Source organism: Triturus cristatus, chromosome 7, assembly GCF_964204655.1.
Source record: "Triturus cristatus chromosome 7, aTriCri1.1, whole genome shotgun sequence".
Taxonomy (NCBI): domain Eukaryota; kingdom Metazoa; phylum Chordata; class Amphibia; order Caudata; family Salamandridae; genus Triturus; species Triturus cristatus.
Window position 1 is genome coordinate 1,751,416,527 of NC_140590.1, and position 25,810 is coordinate 1,751,442,336.

A 25,810-nucleotide genomic window follows, 5' to 3' on the forward strand; every position below is an offset into this window, starting at 1 on the left:
ATTCCATAGACCCAGACACAGCAGTTTATCAACAACATTGGATATGGGGAAATCTAAATCTAGTTTTATTCAAAGTCTGTCACCCTAATAAGGAGGGTCACCCCAGTAGAACAGGAACTGATTTAGAAAATGAAGTGTATAAATTAGGTAATTTTACGCCTAATCTTATGATTTTGAATGTCAAATCCGAAGTTGAACTAATTCTGCCCACTATGTCAGTATTTCCAGTAAAGGGTGAATTATGTGTGAGAAAAGTTGGTTCCATACATATGGGCCATAGCCAATGCGTTACTACAGTAGAATATAGTGATCAAGGCAAATCTTCATTTAGAGCTTCTCGCCATTCTTACTTTATATGTGGTCAGACGGCATATATGCGTCTGCCTCTAGATTGGGATGGTACCTGTTACATAGCATTCCTTCTGCCACCTGTTTTCCTAGCTCCTCCTGATTATTATCGAAATGTTCATTTAGTACACAATAGAGAGCGAAGAGATCTCCCAGTTGTCGATTATACTGAGACGGCATGGGACAAGTATGTAGATTTCAATAAAGGTATCTTTCCCTATATAGGTACAATATCAAATAGTAAGCTGATACGCAGACTCACCAAGACTCTTGAAGCTGTAGTAAACGAGACTATAGCCGCCCTAGGCAATCTGACAGAGGAACAATCAGTGATGAGAATTGTTGTTCTCCAGAATCGTCTTGTCCTTGACGTCATCCTGGCCGATAGGGGCGGAGCTTGCAGGGTCATCGGATCCAGCTGCTGCATTTTCATACCAGAAAATTCGCCATCTGTATATAAAGCTATAACACGCCTTCATAAGATTGTAAGCCAGATACACGAGAATCCAGGCACTTGGACGTGGTCCGGGTGGTTTTGGAGTGTGATATCAGCCTGGGGATGGAGAGTTCTATCCTTCCTAGGTATTGGCCTTCTTATGCTTTTCAGTTGTTGCATATGTTTGCAATGTGGACCAGCGATTTGTGGTCTGTGTGCCACATCGTGTATTCCACATCAAGGTTTTCGCTCAAGATCCCGGAAGAAGAAGGAAGAAGAAATGATGCTCCATGAGCAAATCGATGGAATGATGAAGATTGATGTCTCGTGAAGGGCAAGAAGGGGACAAGGAGGGAATGTGGAAATGTGGATTTTCCTGGTCAGTTATGTCCCCTATCTTGGACCCCAACGGTTCTATATGCATGTTACAAGTACATGTATGTTCCCTCCAGTTCCAGTTTCTAAGACGCAAACATATGTGTGTCTACCGTCAACATGTTCTCTGTCAGATCCGCCATCAATGGGCTGGATATTCGATTCCTAAGTATAAAAGGCCACCGACTTTATATGGCCAAGTTACTCCATTTTTACAGTTCAGGCGAGTAGGCCCGATTCTGTCCTCAAAGCCTTTCCCTGCTCTCTGTCTCTGACAGCTTCAGCTTGAGCTCGCATCTGTATCCATGAACTTTGTCCTACTCTCTGTGCAGCTAACGGTGCCTGCCTCGGCCAGTTTTCGCCTGTCTGCCAAGAAGTTGTATTTCACCTTCGAATTATCTATTTTGCTCTTCAGCCGATGCATTCTTGCCTAGTAGTTTAAGTAAACATTCCTCCAGTTACCAAGCAAAAGGTCAGGCTTCTCTGTCTTCATGCAAGTGATTCATAGCCCTGTTGCTATGGAAAGTTTTCTGCCCCTCGCATCTCATATAGACACTTAGACGCTTGTACACGCACATAGTCAGTATAGAATAGATTCTGTCCGAGAGTCTCTTCCTTGTGGATAACATAGTTCTTTAAACATAGGATGTTAGATATGATTTGGGATTAGGATGACTTGACCCCAGACTTCTCGTCTCCACATGTAGAGCTAAATGTCAAGTCCCCTTCACCCCCTAGTTACACGTCAATTACACGTCATGCTGCTGCGCGCGCATCTATGCCAAGTATTATCTTATAGATCCACCTATGTCTGATAATGCAAGCCAATTATGTTTCTTTTATTCCTTATTACGCCTAGTTTCGATTATGTCACTGTTACGTCATTTTTCTTATCAAATGTTACGCCTTCTACATTCGTTTCATTGTAATGCACTTATTATAAAAATGTATGTCTGTTAATAAGTTATTGTACTTCACTTCCTGAACCCTCGTGGTGACGGAACCTGAAGGCCGCCACTCGAGTCGGCCATTTTGAATGGAATAAAGCCCATTAGAAAACCTCTTATACCACGGATTCTGCCTCTTGTTATTTTGAGCTATTTACTTTAATTTAAGATTCCGCATGAAATTCAGTCCGGTAATATTTATTTTATTTACCACAATGAAAGCCAGAAATATGTTATTCTGCTGATTGGAAAAAAAATGAGTGACCAAGTGAGCACCAACTTAATGTCTTCATCATCACTGCAGCTTGGTTTAGTGATATCAACATATGGGAAAGTGATGCCCAGTTCTTGGGTTTACAGGGGATGACCTACCTTCAGGGTGACTATCAGCTTCCAGGACTGAGACCCGCCCTCAGCTTGGAGGCATGGATAGAGAGATAGATAGATGGATAGACAGATAGATAGACAGACACACAGACCCTCCCTCAGCTTGGAGACATGGATAGAGAGACAGATAGATGGATAGACAGATAGATAGACAGACACACAGACCCTCCCTCAGCTTGGAGGCATGGATAGAGAGATAGATAGATGGATAGACAGATAGATAGACAGACACACAGACCCTCCCTAGACAGACACACAGACCCTCCCTCAGCTTGGAGGCATGGATAGAGAGATAGATAGATGGATAGACAGATAGATAGACAGACACACAGACCCTCCCTCAGCTTGGAGGCATGGATAGAGAGATAGATAGATGGATAGACAGATAGATAGACAGACACACAGACCCTCCCTCAGCTTGGAGGCATGGATAGAGAGATAGATAGATGAATAGACAGATAGACACACAGACCCTCCCTCAGCTTAGAGGCATGGATAGAGAGATAGATAGATGGATAGACAGATAGATAGACAGACACACAGACCCTCCCTCAGCTTGGAGACATGGATAGATAGATGGATAGACAGATAGATAGACAGACACACAGACCCTCCCTCAGCTTGGAGGCATGGATAGAGAGATAGATAGATGAATAGACAGATAGATAGACAGACACACAGACCCTCCCTCAGCTTGGAGGCATGGATAGAGAGATAGATAGATGGATAGACAGATAGATAGACAGACACACAGACCCTCCCTAGACAGACACACAGACCCTCCCTCAGCTTGGAGGCATGGATAGAGAGATAGATAGATGGATAGACAGAGAGATAGACAGACACACAGACCCTCCCTCAGCTTGGAGGCATGGATAGAGAGATAGATAGATGGATAGACAGATAGATAGACAGACACACAGACCCTCCCTCAGCTTGGAGGCATGGATAGAGAGATAGATAGATGGATAGACAGATAGATAGACAGACACACAGACCCTCCCTCAGCTTGGAGGCATGGATAGAGAGATAGATAGATGGATAGACAGATAGATAGACAGACACACAGACCCTCCCTCAGCTTGGAGACATGCATAGAGAGATAGATAGATGGATAGACAGATAGATAGACAGACACACAGACCCTCCCTCAGCTTGGAGGCATGGATAGAGAGATAGATAGATGGATAGACAGATAGATAGACAGACACACAGACCCTCCCCCAGCTTGGAGGCATGGATAGAGAGATAGATAGATGGATAGACAGATAGATAGACAGACACACAGACCCTCCCTCAGCTTGGAGGCATGGATAGAGAGATAGATAGATGGATGGATAGACAGATAGATAGACAGACACACAGACCCTCCCTCAGCTTGGAGGCATGGATAGAGAGATAGATAGATGGATAGACAGATAGATAGACAGACACACAGACCCTCCCTCAGCTTGGAGGCAGTTATTTGAATAAACCTTATTAGAGATTCTGCATGGCCACACTCACTCCCTCTCAGTGTGGGGTAAGATTAGAGACGTGCTGAGTCAGTTTTTAGCATCTTTATTTATGGTCGCCCATCGCTTCCAGGAGGCTACAAAGGATGTACCAGCATCTTAGTCCAATAAGGGTTCATCATGTTTCTGGGCGTCTCTTCCTGCAGCATCAGTTCTGTGCAGCTTTACACCCTGCAGCTCTCCCTCTCCTTCTGGCAGATCCAGGATAATGGATTGTTGCAGTGAATGGATTCAATGGAGCTGCCTTTCACTGCTCCACAATAGTCTCCATCAGCAGATCCTCTAACACTCAACCTGCAGACAAGGTGAAGTGACAGCGGCCGTCAGTGGCACACCAGGTACTTTTAATTAAAACCATTTAAGCCACAGACTTTGAAAGAGAGAAACACGTCAGTGAATAATGTCCTTAAGTAAAACGCTGCTACCTGCGCGCGTCATTAGATATCTGGAGATGAATAAACTGACGGTTATTCACAGAGAGCACTATACTTTTGTTAAGGTACACCCATGCCTGTATATACAACTCAGGCCTAGGAGGAAAGAGCGATAGCATAAGCCCTTAGCAGGACTGGCAGAGAGTGGTGTCCTAGGAGGTTCCTGAATCGCTCAACGGGCGCCACAGTACAGAGGGCAGAGCAGGACTGGAAACAGAAACTGGCCCTGGCAAACTGATCAGCCGGGCCCCCCTGGGGTGAGGGGGAGTGCAGCTGAGCAGTTTGCGAGGGCCGGTTTAGGCCGATTTTGTTACAGGGGGGCGATATTGCCGACCCCCTGTAACACAAGCATTTGCAATGCAATAGGTCTCGCATTTGCGAGAGTTTGAGCTATTGGTGTTGTAAATGACAATGCATTTTATTTATGTGATTCGAAAACCTGCAAGTGGTCCGCAAACACTCACTTTGTACTAATAGTCGTTGCTTACTAGAACCAAGGCTGGCAGTAACTGCGCCTCTTTTACTACCAGCCTTGCTTCTCGTAAGCAAGGACTAGAGGTACAAAGTGCGTGTTTCCGCACCACTTGCAGGTTTTCAAAACACACAAATAAAATGCATTGTCATTTACATTGGCTGTAGCTCAAACTCTCACAAATGCAAGACCTATTGCATTGCAAATTCTTGTTTCCGTCTACTGTAAAGCAGAGTAGAGTGCATATACCAACAGTCCGGACAGCTGACTCAGCAGTAGACGTGGTTTAATGCTTCCTTGCTTATAGGGGTTTCCTACAATTTCCTGTGTGTTTGGCAGAAGTATGAGGTTTTGTCTTTCTGTACTTGTGAACCCAGCTGTGTTTCAGCAATTTAATAGTTATGAGTTTGAGCTATTAACATTGCAAATAACAATGCCTTTTCTTTTTGTTTTCTTTTTAAAAACATAAATAAAAGGCATTGTTATTTACAATGTCAATAGCTTAAACTCGCATAACTGCGAGACCTGGGCAGCAGCAGGCGAGCGACAGGAGGGGTCACAAGTGCCCCTCGGAGTGGCAGGTACGTGCTCCAAGGGCAGAGAGATGCCTTTAACTTGTCTTGTTGCAGTCAGCACCCTCTCATCTCGGTGTCTTAACCCGATGTGGGCACTAAGGTGGCAATTCTGAGGCGTGTCAAATGCGGTATTTACGCTGGCATCAAGGCGGTACCAAGAGTGGACTCTGTTTTTTTTGCTTCTACACCACGTTTGTACATTCAAGGCTGTTTGTGTGGAAGAAGCACAGTGAGTCTGTCGTCTACTTTTAGCCGCAAACATGAATTTGGGGGTTTCAATGTGAAATGAAGGAGCGCTGTGCCCAGATAGCGTGAGATGTCCAAATGAGGGCTTTTTATGGGGTGTTGGGTGTGTGTGGACAGGTTGCAGAAACAGGGTTCTCGTGCGCTCCCCTGCACAAGAACCGACATCAATATCCACTCCTTTCCGGAGCCTGGGTTGAAAACAGGAAATGGGTGAAGTGCTGCAATGTTCAAGACGAGTGTAAGGGCAAAGGGATGTGTAATTGTCTGCACCCGACCCCACATGCACCATAGAAGTGTAGTGTATTTGTTTTACCAGCTGCCAATGTCAGGGAGTAAAGAATCTCTCTGTATCTTTTTAGCAATTTAGTGCGGATAGTGTTCCAACGTGAAAAATTAGGTGCCCCACTTGTTGGTTATGCCAGCAGTGGAAGAGGGTGGGTATAGTTTTGTGGGGCGGTTGTGTTGGCCCTGCAGGGACTGTGGTGTTTGATGGTTGTGTTTCTGGTGGTATTGGTGCTGTGGATGTTCATGGTGGTGGTATACTGGTGGTATTGGTAGCAATCCTGTTGTTGGAGTTGGTTCGGGTAGTGTTGGTGGTGTTTTTGAAGCTAGTGTTGGTGGTTGTAGTGTCGTTGGAGAACTGGTTATTGGTGAAAGCAGTTTTAATGGTGCTCGTGTTCTTGATGATTTTATCTCTGGTGAAGGTGCAATTGGTAGTATTGCTGTTGTGAGTGGTGTTGTTGCTGGTGGGAGTGTTGGTGGTGGAATTGGTGGCAGTAGAGTTGTTGGTGGTAGTGTTGCTTTCAGTATCTATGCGGATGGTGATAGTGTTTTAGGTGCAGCTGATGTGGTAGTGTTGGTAGTGTATTATTGATGGTAGCAGTGCTGTTAGTGTTAATGTTGTTGTTAGTGTTATTGGCGACGTTTGTGGAAATAGGAGGAAGCTATTGCTGGTAAATGAGATGAACCTACTGCTGAGTCATGGCACCTGTTCCAAACACCCCGTCTGGGATCGGTAGTGTGTTCAGCACTTAAATGAACAGCTTCACTATTAGCACTGTAACCGGAAGTGGTTTGTCCACACTTTCTAAATGCTCTTATGTTGTGCAAGTTGAACACATAGAACAAGGGTGAGCTTTGCGGAATATGTAAATTACAATCCAGAAGTTTCCATTTAGCTGGAGTGCTGATAACGAGAGGTAGCAGTTGTATTTTGCACGTGGATACAAGAGGGCACGATCCGTTTTACACGTACCCACCTGTCAAAGCACATGAGTAACACGAGTGGTGCATGAGTGAGAATTTCACAGTGAGCAATGCACATCCTCGTGCGCGCTGGGGAAACAACAGACATTCGTTACGTTGTCAAAGGCAATGAGTTTGAGGCTTTCAGATACGCGTGCGTTCACGTGCATTTTTCAAAGAAGAGCTTTTGGTAATCGAAGGGCTTCATTGTGCACAGCTGTGTGCAGTGAGATGTGCAGATCTGCGTGCTGGGAGATGCGCACAGCCCCGGGGAGCTTGGAGAGGTCCACTGCTCCTTAATTTGCACCGCTCTCTCGGTGCCATCCTCATTGGCTCTAGAGTGCTGTTGCGCAACTTCAAAATGTGTACAGCTCCGGAGTGAGGTTCGTGCATAGCTCCGAGGTATACAGCACCAGAGCAATACCTGAGGGATGCAGATCTGGCGGGCTGCAAGAGGCGCACACCTTAGAAGCGCTGCAAGAGTTTCATGGGGCGGAAGACAACCGCAGAGCTCCAGGGTGTTGCAAGTCTTCGGGGGTACCCAGCTCCGGATAACTTCTAGATGTGCAGAGCTCCCGGGTGCTGCAAACTGAATAGCTTTGAAGTGCTTAAAGGTTTCACAGCAGGTTCGGGGCGCTGCTAGACATTCAAAGCTAGAGCTGTGCCTTTCTGGTGTGCTTCAAAGGATTTTAAAGACAGTGACTACACCCAGAAGTGCACAGTTCCAGAACGCTGCTAGAAGTGCACAGTTCCAGAAGCGCAGAGAAAACAACCCATCTACTGAGTGCATCGAGAGCAGACAGGTGGGCTCAACCCCGTCCTCATTTCACACCCGTGGAACAGATGATGCTCACGGGCAGCCATTGATCTCTGTGGTGCATGTACACTTTTGCCATAGCGTGGCCTCCCAGATGGCTTGTGCTACCCAGCCCATCCGTGTGAGTATTACTTTCACCAGCAGCGTCCTCTAGTCACGAGAACTGCAGAGGAAAAGCCAGTTCTTCCTGAAAAGCTGGTAAGAGTTCTATTTGAAATTAAGTGCATTTCTAACTCTAATGCAGGTGTCTTATACCGCGAATTAAAACGAAGACGAGTATATACGTAACTGTGCCATAAAAATAAATGTTTATTCAAGTTCTGTAAATAATCACTTTACTAAAACTATATACGTATTTGTTTAATACATGAATCTCATATTAAACAAGCACGCGAGCGTGTCACAGGGAGACGTGGTTTCACTTATCGCACCCGTGTCTGGGCACGATAATTGAAACCACATGGCGGTGGTGCGGGTAACCGACACCAATAGGCCATGGGCAGAACAATGCGCCCGCCTTTGGCCAATTGCGTGCTGTCTTTGTTAAAAAGACGCATGCAAAGGCCAAAACCGTGGACCAAACGGAAAAGCATACGCTTGTGCGTGTGCGATTCCTAGGTCAGATTTGAAACCCCCTACAAGAGGTCTCTCGCTGCGCAAGCAGTGCTGCGCACTCCAACACTAGGTATGAGACCTAAGAAACGGTCCTCCAGGCAGGGGTGGCTGGTGACATTTGAAAGTGGGGGGCATAAAAGTTATAGATTAGTGGTTGATCGGCATCCGAGTGCTTCAGTGCCTTGGAAGACTGGGGTCAGTGTCTATAATGTAGTGCTTTATTCCCATTTGTGATGGGAGGAAATAACACTGCTGTAATTGTGTGTGCGCATCTCTGTACCATAACGTAGGCTGAGGAAAGCAGCTTTTTTATGGGCCAGGGGACGCCATGAACACGCCAGTTTGAGCAGGAAGAACTCAGCATTAAATCGCTAATTACACTTTTGAAGTATAACTCTTTCAACCTGAGATGAAGAGAGATGCAGAGGTTGACAGGGGCCTCAAGCTAATTCAATTAGGCATCCGAATGCTAATATAAAAAAAATACAAATTACAAAGGCTGGGCAGTGGATATCTAGATGCAGGCTGCAGTGCAACCAAGTATGCTTTGAATGATGCGGTTTGGTGCGACATGTTTTTTCACTGACACTTACCTTGCCATCTGGCTGTCACACGGCATCAGGTATTTGAATAAAAACTCTAATTTCTGCACGAATAAAAAAAGAAGCAAATTTACCCTATTTTACGCATGTGTAGGAAACTGTCATACGTGTACACAATAACTAAAGGAGGCGTTTATATAGGATCTTTCGGCAAGTACTTTTTCCATAGAAATTCCCCTTATACGGTATGCACTTACAAAGTAGACATAGTCCGTCGGCGCAGTTTGTGTTTGGATCAAGATGTTTGTAGTTGCAACAATAACTTGCTGGATGTTTAGTGAACAATTTTATACTATTAAAGTAAGACATCTGCACACAGCGATTTATTACTGGATGTTTGTAATTCCAAATAAGCGCCCCCACTTTCACAACTGGCATTCTGGCTGTACAATGAAAATCAAAGCACGATTGTCACCATTCCCTCAGGTGAAAGTGAAACCCGAGTGTTTTCTTCTTAATTCTCTTCACCACGTTCTCTCCTTTCCACTATCTCTGTGAACATTTCTGAAGCTAGACTGTGACCTTCGAACCTGCTGGGCGACTCACACACACTGGACTGTGGTGGCTGGCTGGTTTGCGGCTCCTTTTAAGTTTGCGAGCAACTGAAATATATGCGGCATGAGAGAGAAGGGGTGATGTGGAGAAATCATTGCAACCCTAACACAAAGAGGCTTAAAACAAAACGTTTCACTTTATCAATCTTACCAGCGTTTCCTGAAATTCCTTTCCCTTGTGCTGTGCGCTCCGTGGCTGCAGGCGCGGCCTTTCTTTTAGGTCGAGGACTACCGGTCTGCCGAAAGGTAGAACCGGAAGTCGGAGATTTATTGACTTGGAGAAGAGGGGCTTGAACCCGCCCCTCTTCTCCCCTGTTCTCCATTGGCTGGCCTCTTAAATGCTGGCCAGCCATTGGAGAAGAGGTCAGTCATTCAGATTAGGCCCCGTCCTTTTCGGATCGGGGGGCGTGTTTTTTGCGAGAAGTCTCAGGGAGGAGACAACAGCAAAACACGCCCCCGAATCCAAAAAGGACGCTGCGTTTCTCCGAGGCATTTCTGCTCTGCCTCGGAGAAAGGCGGTGGTGTCTTCCGGTGCCCTCGGCTTGTTTGTAATCTCGTAGAAAGAAGGAAGAGATTTCTCGTTGAAAATGTAATCTTCCCCGACCTTCGTTTTCCCTTCTCTAAAGTTAAATAATAATAACGGCAGTTCTTGTTATTTTAACCACTGTCAACCAGACATGCGTACTGGTGAGCGTTGCCTTTGCTCGCTTCAACCAATCGAGTGCTAACCAATCGGGTGCCGCTGTACTGTTCATTTATACAAACAGTATAAAAGCAGCGTCGGGAATGGTTTATGTGAATGGCTATGTCTCACTCGAGTTGTGGAGCCTACCTAGTGTGGTGCAGGAAGCGCGGGCACGGTTTATTGAAATGGAACGCAGGCGGCAAGGTAAGTTATAGAAAACGTTGTGCTTAGCCAACTCACCTGAATCACAAACAAAGTAATTAGCTCCTCATCCGGGCGCCAAGCTGTTTGTAGGAGGCGGGTGGGACCGGGGTTAATTGTTTTGCAGCATGGGGAGAGAGGGCAAGAAAGCAGGCTGATGGTGTGGTACCATCATTACAGATGGGAGTGTTAACAAACCGTGCCTTCTATGTGTTAGAAAAATGAGCGAAATTATGTTAATGTAAATCAGTGGAGCCAGGCGGCAGGGACACTGCTGTTTGCATTGCCTTAATGCAGACAAAAAGCTCTTTACGCACCTTTTGATGATTGGCGCCCTGGGCCCAGCTCGCCCTTTGTGTAAGTGTCGGGAAAAAAGTCTCTGGAGAGACTCGTGTTCGGCGGTGGGCTGCGGAAAGGGGTTCGTGCAGGGTCCCTTTCAAGCAGGGATTTAGTGGGCCGGGTCTAAAAGTCAGCTGCTGAGACGGGTCACTGCAGGCTCTCCATTTTTGTCCTCACCCACGGGAAAAGAAAACCTCAACTCTGCAACAGTATCACTGGACTTCAAACAGACTCGTTTTAGTTCTTTCAGTCTCACCATTTTAGAACTGAAGCGTTTTCAATATGCTGTACTACCAAGGCATGATTGTTGCTTTTTTGTGTTACGCATCTAACCACCATTGACAAAGCTAATAGTACTGGCTTGTTGTAAGTGTATTGTTAGTTGCTGGAAGCAATTTCATAAGTAGCAAAATACCAGTCGGGCGGCACATAATGCTAAGCATAGGTTTTCAGCGTGTGCTTTTACGCCACGCCCATAATCACATCGGCCACGCCCCTTTTACCCCCCCCCCCCCCCCCCCTCACACCAGTATTTTCATCCCACTCAAAGCCCAGCCTCCAGCTAATTCTAAGGGCAGTATCTAGGAAGGTACACCTGAAACAGGCTTGGGGCATCAGCCTTAAAAACCTAGCCGCATCCTGGAAAATCACCCTGACGGCAATAGTATACTAAAGTCAGATTATGAGCTATACAAATGTCATATAAAACAATTTCCTGCCCTTCGTCTCGAACCCTTAGGCGTCTCGAGATCTCAGCCAGAGTCGGACTGTTGCATAGGGCAATGAGGCAGTGTCTGTTGAGCTGTTGTGACACCCTGCAGTTCATCAGTTGGTGGGCCTGACTTATTGGGCTGGTTTTCGTTGTTGATTTCCCTGATATTTAACACAAACGTTCCCTGCAGCAAGCAACAAGCATTTACAATGCAATGGTCTCGCCATTGGTAAAGTTAGAGCTATTGGCATTGCTCATGACATTATTTTTGTTTATGTTTTTGTTTTTAAAACATTTAAAGAAACGGCATTGTCATGAGCAATGCCAATAGCTCTAACTTTAACAATGCCAAGACCGTTGCATTGTAAATGCTTGTTCCAACTGCAACTGGTGCCTGTAGCCCAGTAGGTCACTTTAGATCGACTGGAGCAGCTTGATGGTGTCCGTCCTTTGCATTGCGCGCCATAAACAGTCAGCCAACACGAGATAAATCCCGGAAGAAGAGCTGAACTACTGAACTCAATAACCCACGCCCCCAGCAGCTTCCATTATCCAAAGAAAAGCCGCCTAACAGTGCAATCTTTGCCACCCACTGCACTGTGTTGCTGTCGTCCACCCCAACCGTTCCCCTTAATGTGAATGAGGCTCTGCTGACCGCACCCAGGGCCACGTCAGAAGCGCCCCATCTTCACTGCTGCTTGGTTCAGCCACTCCCATCAGGCTGATGTCACTCTCCTCGCTTGTGCCTCGAGGGCGAGGAAGATTCGTCGCCCAGTTCAGCACATGCGTAGGAGGGGACTCTCGTCCGAGGGTCCGACCTAAAAAAACAACGATACTACCATTTTTTACTTACTTAGGGTAGAAGTGGTAGGAGTGGTCAAGTGGAGCACCAAGCAGTGAGCATGCCATGATTGCAAGCTGCTCCAATATCCATGTGGTGTTAATTTTCTCCACTCCGAAACTGGGAGAGTAATGCCTCCGACGCCCGTTAATACCAGCCGCCACTGCCTCCAGGGGCCCAAAACCGTCCTCCACCCCAGCGGCCTACAGAGGAAACGCCAGGTGCCCGCTATGGCCAGTCCGGCCTTGACAGAGGGTCTTCGGTAGCAGTTTCTATAATCCCCCTGTGCAGTGTCACTTGTCTGGTGCTTGCTTGCATACCTTATACTGTTTGTGGCAAATGTGTTGTCGAAAAGGGTCACACGATTACTATATAGATAGGAGATGAGGAGGAGAATAAAAGGAAAATGGTTCAGCAGATAGGACTAGGAGATATTCAGAGAAGAAGGGAAAATGAGAACAAGTGTGAAACCAGGATGTAAAGCCGGTGCGCTCTAGAAGTAGTGCAGCAGTGGGGACGGTGAGCAGGAGTGTGAGGACCTGAATCACAGACCCTTGAAGGATGAACATAGGAGAGAAAGAGACCCCCTGATTCTGTCACTCCCACATCTTCACAAGCCCCCCACGTGTGGACTGAAGGACATCACTCCCCAAGAATCACCCATGTGTACTCTTCGGGAATATCAAACAACAAACTGATTCTAGCAATTCCAAAGGGATCTCCAACTCTTCCAAGGACAACTGTGAAGCTTAGTCATCCTTTTTCAGGATCAAAATATTGATTATTAAAAAATAGATTGGCATAGACAACGAACTGATAGGAGATAGGAATAACGACATGCTCTCAAACTAATGGGCAAATACAGTGACTGCCATGACGCAAACGCTCAACCATCCCACAAGGACCAAAAATGAGGCTGCATGTTGCATATTAAGAACCCTACATGCAGAAGAGTTATGGGATACTATAGTGTCAATGAAATCAACCTCACACTTTGATGACCCTATCCCCTCATCAATCAACAAGAAGGACAATCAACTCTAGACTTAAATCGTGAGCTCATCCCTAAGCAAGCAGAGACCCAGAATGTCTGAAGATTGTTCAAGTGACACCACTGCTGAAAAAATCAGGAGCTGATGCGACTGATCAAAATAATTTCCAAACTGTTTAACAAATGTGTACCCCATCAGCTTTGGCAGCACACTCAACAGTTCAATCTGGCTTTAGAACAGATCACAGCACCGAAACAGCCATCCGACACATCTTGGGTGATGTACTCAAAATTTTGGACCAGAACGACTTCTGCTTAACATACTCCTTGGTGTGTCATCAGCATTCAACACGGTCAATCACAGCACCCTCTTAAAGTTACTAGAATGCAGAATGGGGTTATCTGGGTATGTTGACAAATGGTTCACCTCTTCCCTGCAAAATCGTTCACAACAAATCAAACTGGGTGGCTCTTTAGCTAACTGGTCACCAGTTACTCTTAGAGTCCCTGAAGGATCTATAATTTCACCCACACTCTCCAACCTTTATATGGAACCTCTGGCACAAATACTCAAGCAAGCGAACCTTGAGTATTACATCCATGCAGATGACACCCAGCTTTACTTAAACATTTCCTCCCCAAACAATATCAACCCACTCAACAACACCCTGATGAAAACCCAAACCAGTCTCTCAAGTAATCACCTCAAAATGAACTCCACGAACACAGAATTCCTACTCATATCCCCACCCCCCAGCTCTCTCCCCATTCAGGAATGGATCAACCACTTAAACACCCTCAAATCCCTTGTGATATACCTGGACAAGAACTATAACATACAAGCGCATGTAAAAGTTGTTTCTAATGTTCAAAATGTGCAACTATCAAGTGAAAATTATTTGCGAGATTTATTGGTTTTAAAGATGCATAAAGTCATAATCAATAAATAAATGATGTTGCACTTGAAATGATTTGATTATCTTCCTTAGAAGCATAATTAATGATGAAAAATAGTTATGCCACATTTTAGTGTAAGACACCATTTATTTTAATATGGATGCAGTTTCTGGTGTTCTGCTCATCCTGCTCCTACTCATTACTCCACACAATCACTGGCCCGCTGCAAGTCATCGCTCCCTTCGTTTCCGCTGACCACAAAGTAATATGACAATAAAAGTAGGCCTGAGTGGAACTAACGGAGTTTCACTCCTCGGAATTCCACAGCGTTACATAAAAACTCTATGAAATTCCAAAGAGTTCTGCGAAAGGGCAGAATTTGGGCACGTTGCGCTGCTCGTGCTGATTTTTAGTACCAGGAGCTTGTTCTCCGATATAAAATCAGCGGTAACGGCACCACGCGGTGCACCAGTGGGCGCTGCTACTTTCTACCACTGAAGTAGATTCTCTACTCAAGAAGCAGCTTTCTCAACGTGAAGCGTTGTAACTGCTGCGACCGCCCACATTGAGAAATCTCAGCACGAGGCAGTCTAGTGTCTGAAAATTGTGCTCAGAACACAAATTCTTGCTCTCGCTCACCAACTTAACATTAGCTAGCCGCACGAGATAAACTCTGCCACGCAGCAGTTGGCAGAGTTTTTCTGGAACTCCGAGATCCAAGCAGAACGCAGAGTGCGCAAAAGTTTGTGACCTCTGCCAGCGGAGCAGAAATTTTTGCCTGCCCCTAATCAAAAAAAAACCTGTGTTTAAAAGCATGTATTGTGAATGAAGCTTCCATTGTGTACCTAAAGTATAGTGTTCAATAACTTCCTCAGAATATTCTTATGTATGCGTGCTAAAGAATGAGATTTTATGGGCTAATATTCAAGAAATGTTTCATATTATGTATATATCTCTAGAGTGCAGTTGGTGCGAAAGCAAGCGTAAGATTCCTCTTACCTTAAAAAAATGGGGTAATGCTAAGAAATTGAAGTGTTGTGTAGTTGTTTCTTATTTGCCAGTGTGACCTAACCATGATCATACAATGCTGAAATTGCAGATTTAATTCACTGCTATGCATGCATTGTGTATAAAAACCCTGGGGCTCATTTATGATCCCCTGCGTCACTTTTGCGCCACCGGTGCGTCACTTTTTGTGACGCACCAGTGGCGTAAAACATGCGCCATGATGCGCCATATTTACAAAGTGACGCATCTACCTAGATGCGTCACTTTGTAAACCCCTGCGCTACATTACACCTGCGTCAGGTATAATGTATGCAGGGTGGGCGTTCCCACGTAAGTAAGCATCGTAGAAGTGACGGAGTGAAATCTACGAGATTTCACTGCGCAACGTCTAGGGTGCAAATGCGTCAATATCTTGCGCCTGCCTCACAGCAGGCGTAAGACTGACGCAGGCCCTTTCACATGGGGCTTACCCCATGTGAAAGGATACATTGCTGGAGTTGCGTCACTTTTGTGACACACTCCAGCAATGCGTCACTTTTGCGCCTACAGATACGTCAGAAATACTGACGTATCTGTGACTCCTTGCGACATGATGCGTCATACTGTAAATATGACGCATCATTGGAGTCGCAGGGAGGGCGCAGTGAAAAGTGACGCATCACTGTTTTCACGCACTGATGCGTCACTTTTCATAAATGAGGCCCCCTTGGTTTAAGGGTTTGGGGAGACTTTCCATCTTCCTCCGAAAATGCTGTCTGTTTATTTTGAGATTTTCTTTTATATGGAATGCTGTTAGTACTCCTTAAAAGTGTGGTGAGGATTTTGCTACGCGTTGTGATTCTCTTTTCTGTGCCTCAGACTTCATGGAGAATTTATGCATTTTTCTGTATCATTATTAACAATTCTGATATAAATCTATTAACCTTATTCTTGATCTCGAATTCAGTTGCTAATGATTTCAAAGTTTTTTCTGTTTTTACTTTACAAAATGTATGTGTTACTTGATGAGAAGTGCAGTCTCTAACCACTGGATCAACAGAAACCTTCGCAGCCAAATTGCTTATGTAGAAATCGGGGTGTTTAAAATATTGGAGTTCAGGTGAATTTTGAGGTTTGGCACCCACACATTCATCCGAGCAGTCACATGCAGCGCATTTTTCCAACTTAGCTTCCTCAAGAAAGTGAAACTGGTCATCCAGCCACCACACTTTAAGACTGCGGTGCAATTTCTAGTTGTATCCAGATTTTACTACTGTAGTGGGATCTTAGCAGATGTGCCAGAATAATGGAAGGCACCCCTCAGGTCAATCCTCAATGCTGCGGCAATATTGATAGCAGGAAAGAGACGGTTTGCCCTCTTCAAACCCCTCCCTTGCCTCTTATCTGGCTCCCTTTCGAAACCAAGATCCTGGTTCAACTAGCACGCTTGACTGACAAAGCCCTTCACCAACATGGACCCAGGTACCTGGCACAAAAACTGATGATCCCTAAGGAGCTCTGACTCCCACCTGCTGGAACCACCAAGACTCAAAATAAAGAAAATAAATAAATACACTTTCACCAATCGCCCACGAGGATCTAGAACTCTCTCCCTGCAGAGATCAGGAAAAATCTGTTGATCCGCATCTTCAAAAAGAGGTCAAAAGGGTTGTATTAAACAGACTCCTTACTTAAGGATCTGGCTGAGGATGAGCCCGATACTGCAGGACTCACTGAGACACATCACCTGGAGAGCTGACCATAAAAGCATAATCTATATGTTTATAACACGATCAGCAGATTATTGTCCTTAGGTCTCTCTGTATACGGCCTCTCTGTATATTTGTTTATGCTGTTGTCAGTTGTTGATTATTTATATGGGTCATGTAACAAGTATGGACTAACTATGCACAGAACTCTGATACCTGATCACTTTATAAAATCCTCAAATAAATAATAAATACATAAATAATCTTTCTCTGTCACTATGGGCAGTCCATATTGCCCCTATTACTGATAAATAATAAGGGCCCTGGCAAACAGTGTTTCCCCCGAAGTACCTCCCACATACGTGGCAGGAGATGTTTCAGGGAGAAGAATGATCTGTAAAAGCATGTCTGCCCCGCCGTGCCATGCTGCGCTGGGAAAGAAGACCTTTCAAAGTGGGAGAGTCTATCTTTATAAGTAAACTTAGGTCTGCCATGTGCAGAGAAATTTCTACCAGAGCGAGGGGGTCATTTTAATAACCTTTCTGGGGCCATATATATATATTCATAAAGATGAGTACCGGAGAATGAAAAGCTGGATGGAATCCTTCAAGCACTCTTTTCAGACTTTGATAGCAACATTTCTGGAAGCAGTCATAATAATGGCCGGGGATGTCAGAGAGGTGGGCTTACAGATGGAGGATGCCCTGGATTTTTAAAGCATCCCTCCAGCTCAATTTCCCCCAGGGGCTATTAAAAAGGTAGTCAAAGTCTTCAATAAATGGCTGGTAAATAATGGATTTAACTGTTTAAATGGTTGAATATATGTTCACGGCCGTTCGGTACTTTGGTCTTTTTCAAGATTTTGAAGTGGCAGAATTTGAGGGTAGCGACCATTGGGAAACCTCGGCCGTTCTAAGTCTCTGCGAGCTGGTGGGTGTTGAGAGAATAGCGCCTTTGAAAGTGTCTTATCCATGAAGTCTTTCCACACATTTAGATCCTATTCATCTCCAATGCCGAGCGGCGCACCAATTAAATGGGAATATCGAGGCCCTCTCCGTCTGTTCAGAGAACAGAATGGAGTTTTTCAATGAAATTGTTCTCCAAGTGCTGGGCTTTATAGCGATAAATATAACGGAGTCAAGATCACAAGCTGACCTTTGCATAAAGGGGAAGGGTTGGTTTGAGTTTGCTTGTCATAAGTTGAAGCGTTTGGCGAGAGGGACCGCCAAGATACCCAGGCGATACCCAGGTACAATAGCATCCCAGAAGCTGGTTAAGCTCAAGTCCCAATATAAGCAGCTAGATGAGAAGAAAAATGTCTCCTTTTATCATAGTAAGGGGCATGAGATGCAGCAAATCATTCTCTCCGGGTATCAACTAAAGTTCTGGGTGAAGGTTAATGAGTCCAGTGGCCAAAATAGGGAGACTCTAGTGTGTATGACTCCTGAAGATATGTGGTCAACTAATCTGGCATCGCTGCCCTTCTGTTTCATTTAGATCCCAGGGAACTCTTGATAAAAAATCCTCCCCATCTCTTGGTTCTCCATAATGGAGGTAAGAGCAGTTATTGATAGAATTAAGCTTTCTAAGGTCGCCGGCCCGACAACATTCCAGCGGTAATAATTAAATCAAATAGTGACTGGTGTGCAACGGCATACTCCCTCTTGTTCAGTTGGATTGCCTTAACTGGCCTCCATCCTCCTTCGTGAAAAGGGTCTATAGTAAAACCTATCTTAAAAAAAGGGAATGGCTCAGACCCTGCACATTATAGGCTGATTAGCCTTTTGGATTTTTTTGCTAAGGTATTCTCCCAAACCATTCTATTCAAGCTGGAAGACTGGGCCTTTGAGTCTAAGGTTGTACCAATTGAGCAGTGGGGCTTCCGGGAGGGCCATTCCAACACAGTTCATTACTTCGCGTTATGGGCCATCATTCAGAAGGCTCTAGAAGCGAATCAAAGGCTCTGCTGTTGTTTTGTTGACTTCAGGACAGCCTTCGATTCAGTGGACAGGGACACCCTATCGAGAAAAATTTCAGTCTGGGAGCTCCCTCTGAACTTCCTCTGTGTATTACTATCTCTACACTCTGCCAGTTGGGCTCAGGTGGCTGGCTATCCCAGAGAATCCCCATAAAGAATGGCCTATGGCAGGGGTGTGCTTTAGCACCCTTGGTTTTTAGCCTATTTTTTAGCCAATCTCCCTACTTCTATATCTCAAGCAAAGCCCCTTGAGCTGCTGATTCATCTTTTTTTCCCATATTAAAAGTGACACACTGGCGGCGCAAGAGACTTTTTAAAATAAGTCCTAAACTCCTTCTCCCCTGAAGTCCGGAAACAGCATATTGCTTGTCTGCTTTATGCAGTTGATCTTGCATTGTTAAATTGTACCCCAATTGGTCTGGAAAGGAAAGTATATGCCCTTTAACCATATAGTAAGCAGAACCAGCTCCAAGTTCATCTAGAGAAAACCAAGGTACAGGTCTTTGGTAAAAGAGTAAAATAATTTAGCTGATATTTAAACACCCAGGAGGTGCAGTCAGTAGACCATTATAAATATTTAGGTTTTACATTTAGGAGGAACTTAAAATGGGAGACAGACTGGAATTGTATTAAGCAGAAGTCAGCTGTTTGTCCAGATTTATATAGAAATTCGGAGGTTGGTCCCACATTCCTCTATTGAGGTCTTATGAAGGAAAGATGCCACCCGTGAGCTTGTATGGTGAAGAGTTTTTTCTATCAATCCCAGGGGCGGCTGGTGGATTTAGAAAGTGGTGCGCGAAAAATTGTATTGTAGTAGAGAGAAGCGAGCGAGCCCGAACTGCAGAAGGAGGGTGCGGGGGTTTCCCCCCCCCGCACGAACATTTTTCAAAAAATGGATTCAAATGGTGGCTTTTACACCACATATTTACTGCAAATTGTTGCAAACACGGGGTCCAAATATAGCATTTTGAAGCACAACCCCACATCTGCCCTGAATTCTCCTGCTGGCGGCCAGCACTGCAGAGAGCTGCTGGTTGCATTTCTCCAATCCCAGACCCCTGATGGCCTTGCGTAATGTTGCTTTGCTTAGGTGGAATTGAAGCTCCTCTCTAGTGACTAACTCCCACACTTACTTCCTGCTCCCTGGGAGCTGATGACACCCTGTGGTATTTTCGTGATCTCCACAGAAACACTGCAAATCCTGCATCAGCACAGCCACTTTTCAGTTAAGTTGAGTGGACGACAGGTGTGCATGTAAGAATATGTGTGTGAGAAAGCATGACCGTATTTGTGTATGTGAGTGTGTCTGTGTGATACCATAGCTATGGGTAGAATGATTGTTGGGGGCCGTGGCACACAGAGGCATAATAATTGCCACGTCATAGTGTAGTAGTTCAGAACTTACTGACTTGGGCAACCCAGCCCTTACACCATCCAGCATACTGACTGGCAGAGGACTGAGGCAATAGATGCAGGGGAGGGGGCCAGCACGGGGATGGAACGAGCAAGGCCTGGAGCTTTGGGAGCTGGGCCCCTTAATTTCCCTAGTGTCTTTCTTCACAACATTCACACTCGCATGTACAGCCAACTTCCGATCACCAGACAACCCTTGTGCAGAAATTTAATTTAATTATGCACCTTTCTACTCTTTTTCCAATCGTTATAGTTACATTACAGAAGTCGTTCATGTACTTTCTTTGAAAAACAGTTTGTAACAATTTGGTACCTCAAATACGGATCCTAGCAGTTTTCAGATTCACAGCTTCTAGCTTCTAGGTAAAGTAGAAACATACTGGTCTCCATGCTTCCTTGAATAAAAGTTGTATCTCTCAACACCAATTTTTGGCTCATCCATAAAACTGCTAGCAAAGTATATTTCACAGCTGCACCTACACAATTCCTCTCTTGTAAAAATTAGCTCAGATAAGTGATAAGAATTACATAGTATGGCTAATTGTCATGCTGGAACTTTTGTCTTACAATCCATTAATGCAAAATAAACTTTCAAATACCCAGTCATTCCTTCAATTTCATACTTGATGTCCAGGACATTGTAGAACATACGTGGATTATTGTACACCCTTCCTGGATGCCATATTTTTTTTGAAAAAAACGGAACCTGGTCTATCCTGCTAAACACGTAAATTGCCATCAATATATAAATATTAAAAATGTCGCACTCAAAAGTTGTTGATATTTATAAGTTAATATTGCCAACAAAACCCCCCCAAAAACCTTTAGTCTGCACCTTGCACTGTGCCACTCAAGATATGGTCATATTTCCACTGGTAAAATAATCCTCTATGAGCAGCAGCTCACACACAGACCTCTGCCGCAGGTGCATTAACCCTCCATTACACTCCTGGGAGTGGATTCTGTAACCAGGAGATCACCCACAGACCTCTGCAGCTGGTGCATTAACCTTAGGTTACACTTCTGGGAGTGGATCCTGTAACCAGTCGATCACCCACAAACATCTGCAGCAGCTGCATTAACCCTCCGTGACCAGTAGATATCCCACGACCTCTGCAGCAGAGATTCTATCTCTGCTAAGTACATGCCTGAGCGTCCTGTGCAAACACATTTCAGCACTGAAAACGTAAACTTCCATCACACAGCTCTGTTTACTAACACACACAAACAAGAGGCAAAATACAACACACACATATTTACCAAAAATCGAAGAAGTTCCCACCTCGATCCCGATTATACATTTATTAACTGTGTCATTTTACTGAACAGAGATGAATGGTGTTTTCAAAAATGCAAACAAGTTATTCTTTGATGTACGGGGTCTCTGAAAAGCCCATGAAACAGTGGCATCGCATCACTGGGGAGCCCAGCACGCCACCGTGCCACATTACTTCTCAGTTTCCAATACCGTTGGAACTGGGAACCAAAACCGGCCCTGGCAAAGTGCTCGACCGCACCCCCCCCCCCCCCCCTTCCCGGGTTGGGGGTGCTGACGAGCTCTTTGCCACGGCCGGTTTTCGGCCGATTTTGTTACAGGGCCGATTTTGCTGCAAAAACGGCCCTGTAACAAAATCGGCCCCCAGAGGGCCAAAACCGGCCCCCACCCGTGCGGCGCACCGGGGGATTGCCCGGTGCCCGCTACGGCCAGTAGCCCTGATCACAACACTGGCGATTTGCTCACAGTGCGCCCACCTCTGCTGTGGACGGATTTCAGAGGGACGCCGGTGGCTGGGCAAAAGAAGAGACCGCAATAATGAGCGACAAGGAAGACCAGCAGACACATATAGGAAGGAAAGCTGAGAGGAGTAGAAAACTGGAATAGAGAAATACAGAATAAAAATACTGGAAGCCCAGAGAGATAAAATAAAAAGAGGGGCCAGAATTTTGCAAAAAACACAGACTTTCGCTAGGAAAAGCTGTAGGAGAGACATGCGATGAATATGGGGTGGTAGGCTGGGTGCACTTTTGTGGTTAAAGAAGATGTGTACCGATGTTTCAAAGATATGCTGCTTGAGGGCCCCGGGCAAGGTTCTGAAAAGTGAGGACTAGCTAACATTTTCGGTCTCTTGTACAGACAGCTTTTAACTTTCTGTTGTTGAAAACAATACCAAAAGGTATGGCGGACTTGGCCACCACGTTGCTTTTCATTGGTTCGCTTGTATGTCCAACTTATTTGGTTGCTTCTTATTTGATACAATCATTTCTCTTTTTGTGTTTGTCTCTCCCAGAAGTATAGCTTCTTTACCATCCTTTTGATTGACAGCCTAGTATCCATCCAATGTTTACATTATCGGAAATACTTTTTCAATTAGCACACTTTGTGAGTGCTCGTGTCCCTCATGTGTGGCTTCCTCACTGAAATCCCATCCTTGTTAGGTCGAGCTTTCGATACCTCTTGTGTATACTTTAGTATATACTTATTATATACTTACAAGGCTTTAAGTGGGCCGAGTCTGTCCGGTGCTGAGCACCGGCAGTTTTTAGGTCTCGCAAAGGGCAGCGCATGCGCTGCCTCTCCGAGGCATCGAGTAATTAGAATGTTGGGTGAAACTCCGCCCACTGCCAGGTATTTCTGTTGCTGCTTGCCATTAGTTTAACCTTGGCATAGCCGTTGTCATCTGGCTTTTTAGTGGCTGTTGATGTGAGACTGACTTCCGTTTAGTCCGGAAGCAGCAGCGCCTAACTACTGTTTTGGTCCGCTTGTATGTTTAATGTGTTGCTGTGGAGAACTCTTTTATACGATTGTTGCAGCAACGCTTTCAGACCCCTCCCGCCTCCCCACACAGCATGCCGAAGCGCCTTTATTTATTTCAAACCAGCGGCGCTTTCAGACCCGACCCGCCTCCCCATACAGCATGCCGAAGCGCCTTTATTTATTTCAAACCAGCGGCGCTTTCAGACCCCTCCCGCCTCCCCATACAGCATGCTGGATCCGTCCCACCTCCTCCACACAGCATGCCGAAGCGCCTTTATTTATTTCACATCAGCGGCGCTTTCAGACCCCTCCCGCCTCCCCACACAGCATGTCGAAGCACCTTTATTTATTTCAAATCAGCGGCACTTTCAGACCCCTCCCACCTCCCCACACAGCATGCCGAAGCGCCTTTATTTATTTCAAACCAGCGGCGCTTTCAGACCCCTCCCGCCTCCCCATACAGCATGCCGAAGCGCCTTTATTTATTTCAAATCAGCGGCGCTTTTCAGACCTTGGTGAAGCGCCTTTATTGTTGCAGCAGACCATTCGCGAAACTTTCGGCCGTCCTCCTCTCTGTGTCAGCTCCACGTCATTCTGCAGACAAACATTACAAACATGGCAGAGCGGCGAACGACAGAAGAAACGGAGCCAGGTAAACAGACCCCGCTCCTTTCCTCATGCATGTTCACGGGTGGTTGTTTACTGAACAATGCACTTTAAAAACTTACAGGTGGTGTTTGCCTAAAATCTCTTGGAGGCGGAGCCACACTACGAGAGGCTTTGTGCCCAGATTGTTGCACTTTGTACGGCTGGTGCCTCTGGTGTGGCTCCTGCCTCAGCAATAAAAGGTAACATGTGTTTCCTACATGAGTGGCCGAGTGTGTGTTTACTTTGCTCACAATGCCAGCCTTGGGGTGTATTGACATCTCCCCTTCATTCGAAATTCCATGTAAGGGCTGCGCTTGTTCTATTCGTTACTCTTAACTTCTTTCAGCCTCTGTTCTGAAATCACCCCCTTTCCATGTAATCCTACCCCTCAGGCAACACCCATTGGGCTCAACAGGCTTCAGCGCCCCCCTCCCGCCCCGTCGTGTCAGCCCGAGCTGAGATAGCTTCGAAGGCGCACACAGACATTTTTTAAGCTGCCAGCCGCACCTGAGTACTTCACAGGTAGTTAAAAGACCATTCAGTTATTAACGAGGCTTTGTTGTTTTATCACTGGCTTCTGTCCTGTGTGTGTGTGACACGTCTGTGTGTGTGTGTGTTCTGCATATGTTTGAGCTTCTGGTGTGTGTTTGCGTGCATGTTACCTTGTGTGTTTGCGCACCCGCCTGTATGTATGTATGTGCGGGTGTCTTGTGTATATGTTTGAATGCATTTACTTGTAGCTGCTGGCAGTAACCTCGCGGGCAGGCAGCAGCGACAGACATGATGAAGAGCAGAGCTCATCGACAAGCCTGCGGGCCGCCAACGTGTCCCATCCAAAGTTAATCGCCATGCGCTTCAAGATTTCATATCACGCTTTTGGCTCACCGCTGCCACTATCAGACTTCTAAAAAAATATATATATATATATATATATATATATATATATATATATATATATATATATTTTGACCCTTCGCCATCCTACATATTTTTGAGAATTCACGTTCTAAGCTACCTATTTAATAAATCCCATTCCTTGTTCACCTGTCCCCATGTAATATGTGCTAAATTGCAGTACAAACATTTTTTAGTTTGAAATCTCTTTAGTTATGCAGATTCTGTTACTTTCTTACATGTAATCAAGAAGCACCTGAGCTTCCTAGTACAGCTAGAGCAACAAAAAGTATATATATTTCTAATTATTTCACCGCATACTGATTTATTTAGCTTTTGCCATTTCCAATACAGCGCCTTAAGTGAGTCGCTCCTTCACACTTTCTAAGCTTCCCGCTACATTCCATCATTATTTTATGAAACACGAGCTCCCTATTTTAGGTTGGAAGCGTTTTTCATTGCTCTGTTTTTAAGTTGCATTCTTTTCCTGCCCTTTTGGACTGGTTTGACCTACCAAGTCGGTGATTAAGTATCCCCGCATGCTGACTTGTGGATCCCGGCTGTGACACAAGTCCACCTTTACCAGCCCCCCTTGGATAACTTCAAAACGTAAGTTATTGTATATTGTTTTCAGGACATTTTTTTTACACAGTCTGTAAATTATTTATACATGTGTCCTCCTTTGGGCTGTCTTTTTGTCAGCGTTTTGGTACATTGAGACTGCACCAGTAAAATTAAACGTGCACTAGAAATCTTTCTAAGCATCGTGGCACTTATTTATAGCTTTTGCCTGCACCACACATCTTCGTGGTGTTTAGAAGAGAAGTGTGCCAATTACGGTTTCGGAACCCGTCTTTTTCCCAAAATACATCGCTCTCTAAAAAAAAAAAGAAATGTCCCTTCTTTCTTTTTGAATTATCTTGCTATAGCACACACAACATATCATTTTTCACTAAGGTGAGTTTTTCCACACCAGCAAAAGGCGGTGGTATAATGTAGCATGTGTTCTACTGAAAATAGGCAGACAGGGCCACCATTAATTATAAATACGTAAGACACCACATAAATCCAATCCACACCACAGAATTCCACATCATGCCACAAAATTCAACAGCACACCACATAATTAAACTACACTACATACTACTCCACAACCCAACCAAATCACATAATTACACTTCGTGACACAATCC

At 45.1% G+C, this 25,810-nt stretch overlaps 1 protein-coding gene across 1 annotated transcript in view; it reads right to left on the reverse strand.

Moving 5' to 3' along the window:
* Positions 1-4,038: 4,038 nt before the first annotated feature.
* The window catches only part of LOC146812995 (killer cell lectin-like receptor subfamily B member 1B allele A), a 136,711-nt gene continuing 114,939 nt past the window's right edge, over positions 4,039-25,810 (reverse strand). Inside the window, exon 6 of the mRNA XM_085614664.1 lies at positions 4,039-4,301. Within this exon, the coding sequence (XP_085470790.1) occupies positions 4,172-4,301 (130 nt within the window). The 3' untranslated portion in view covers positions 4,039-4,171. The remainder of the gene's footprint in view (positions 4,302-25,810) is intronic.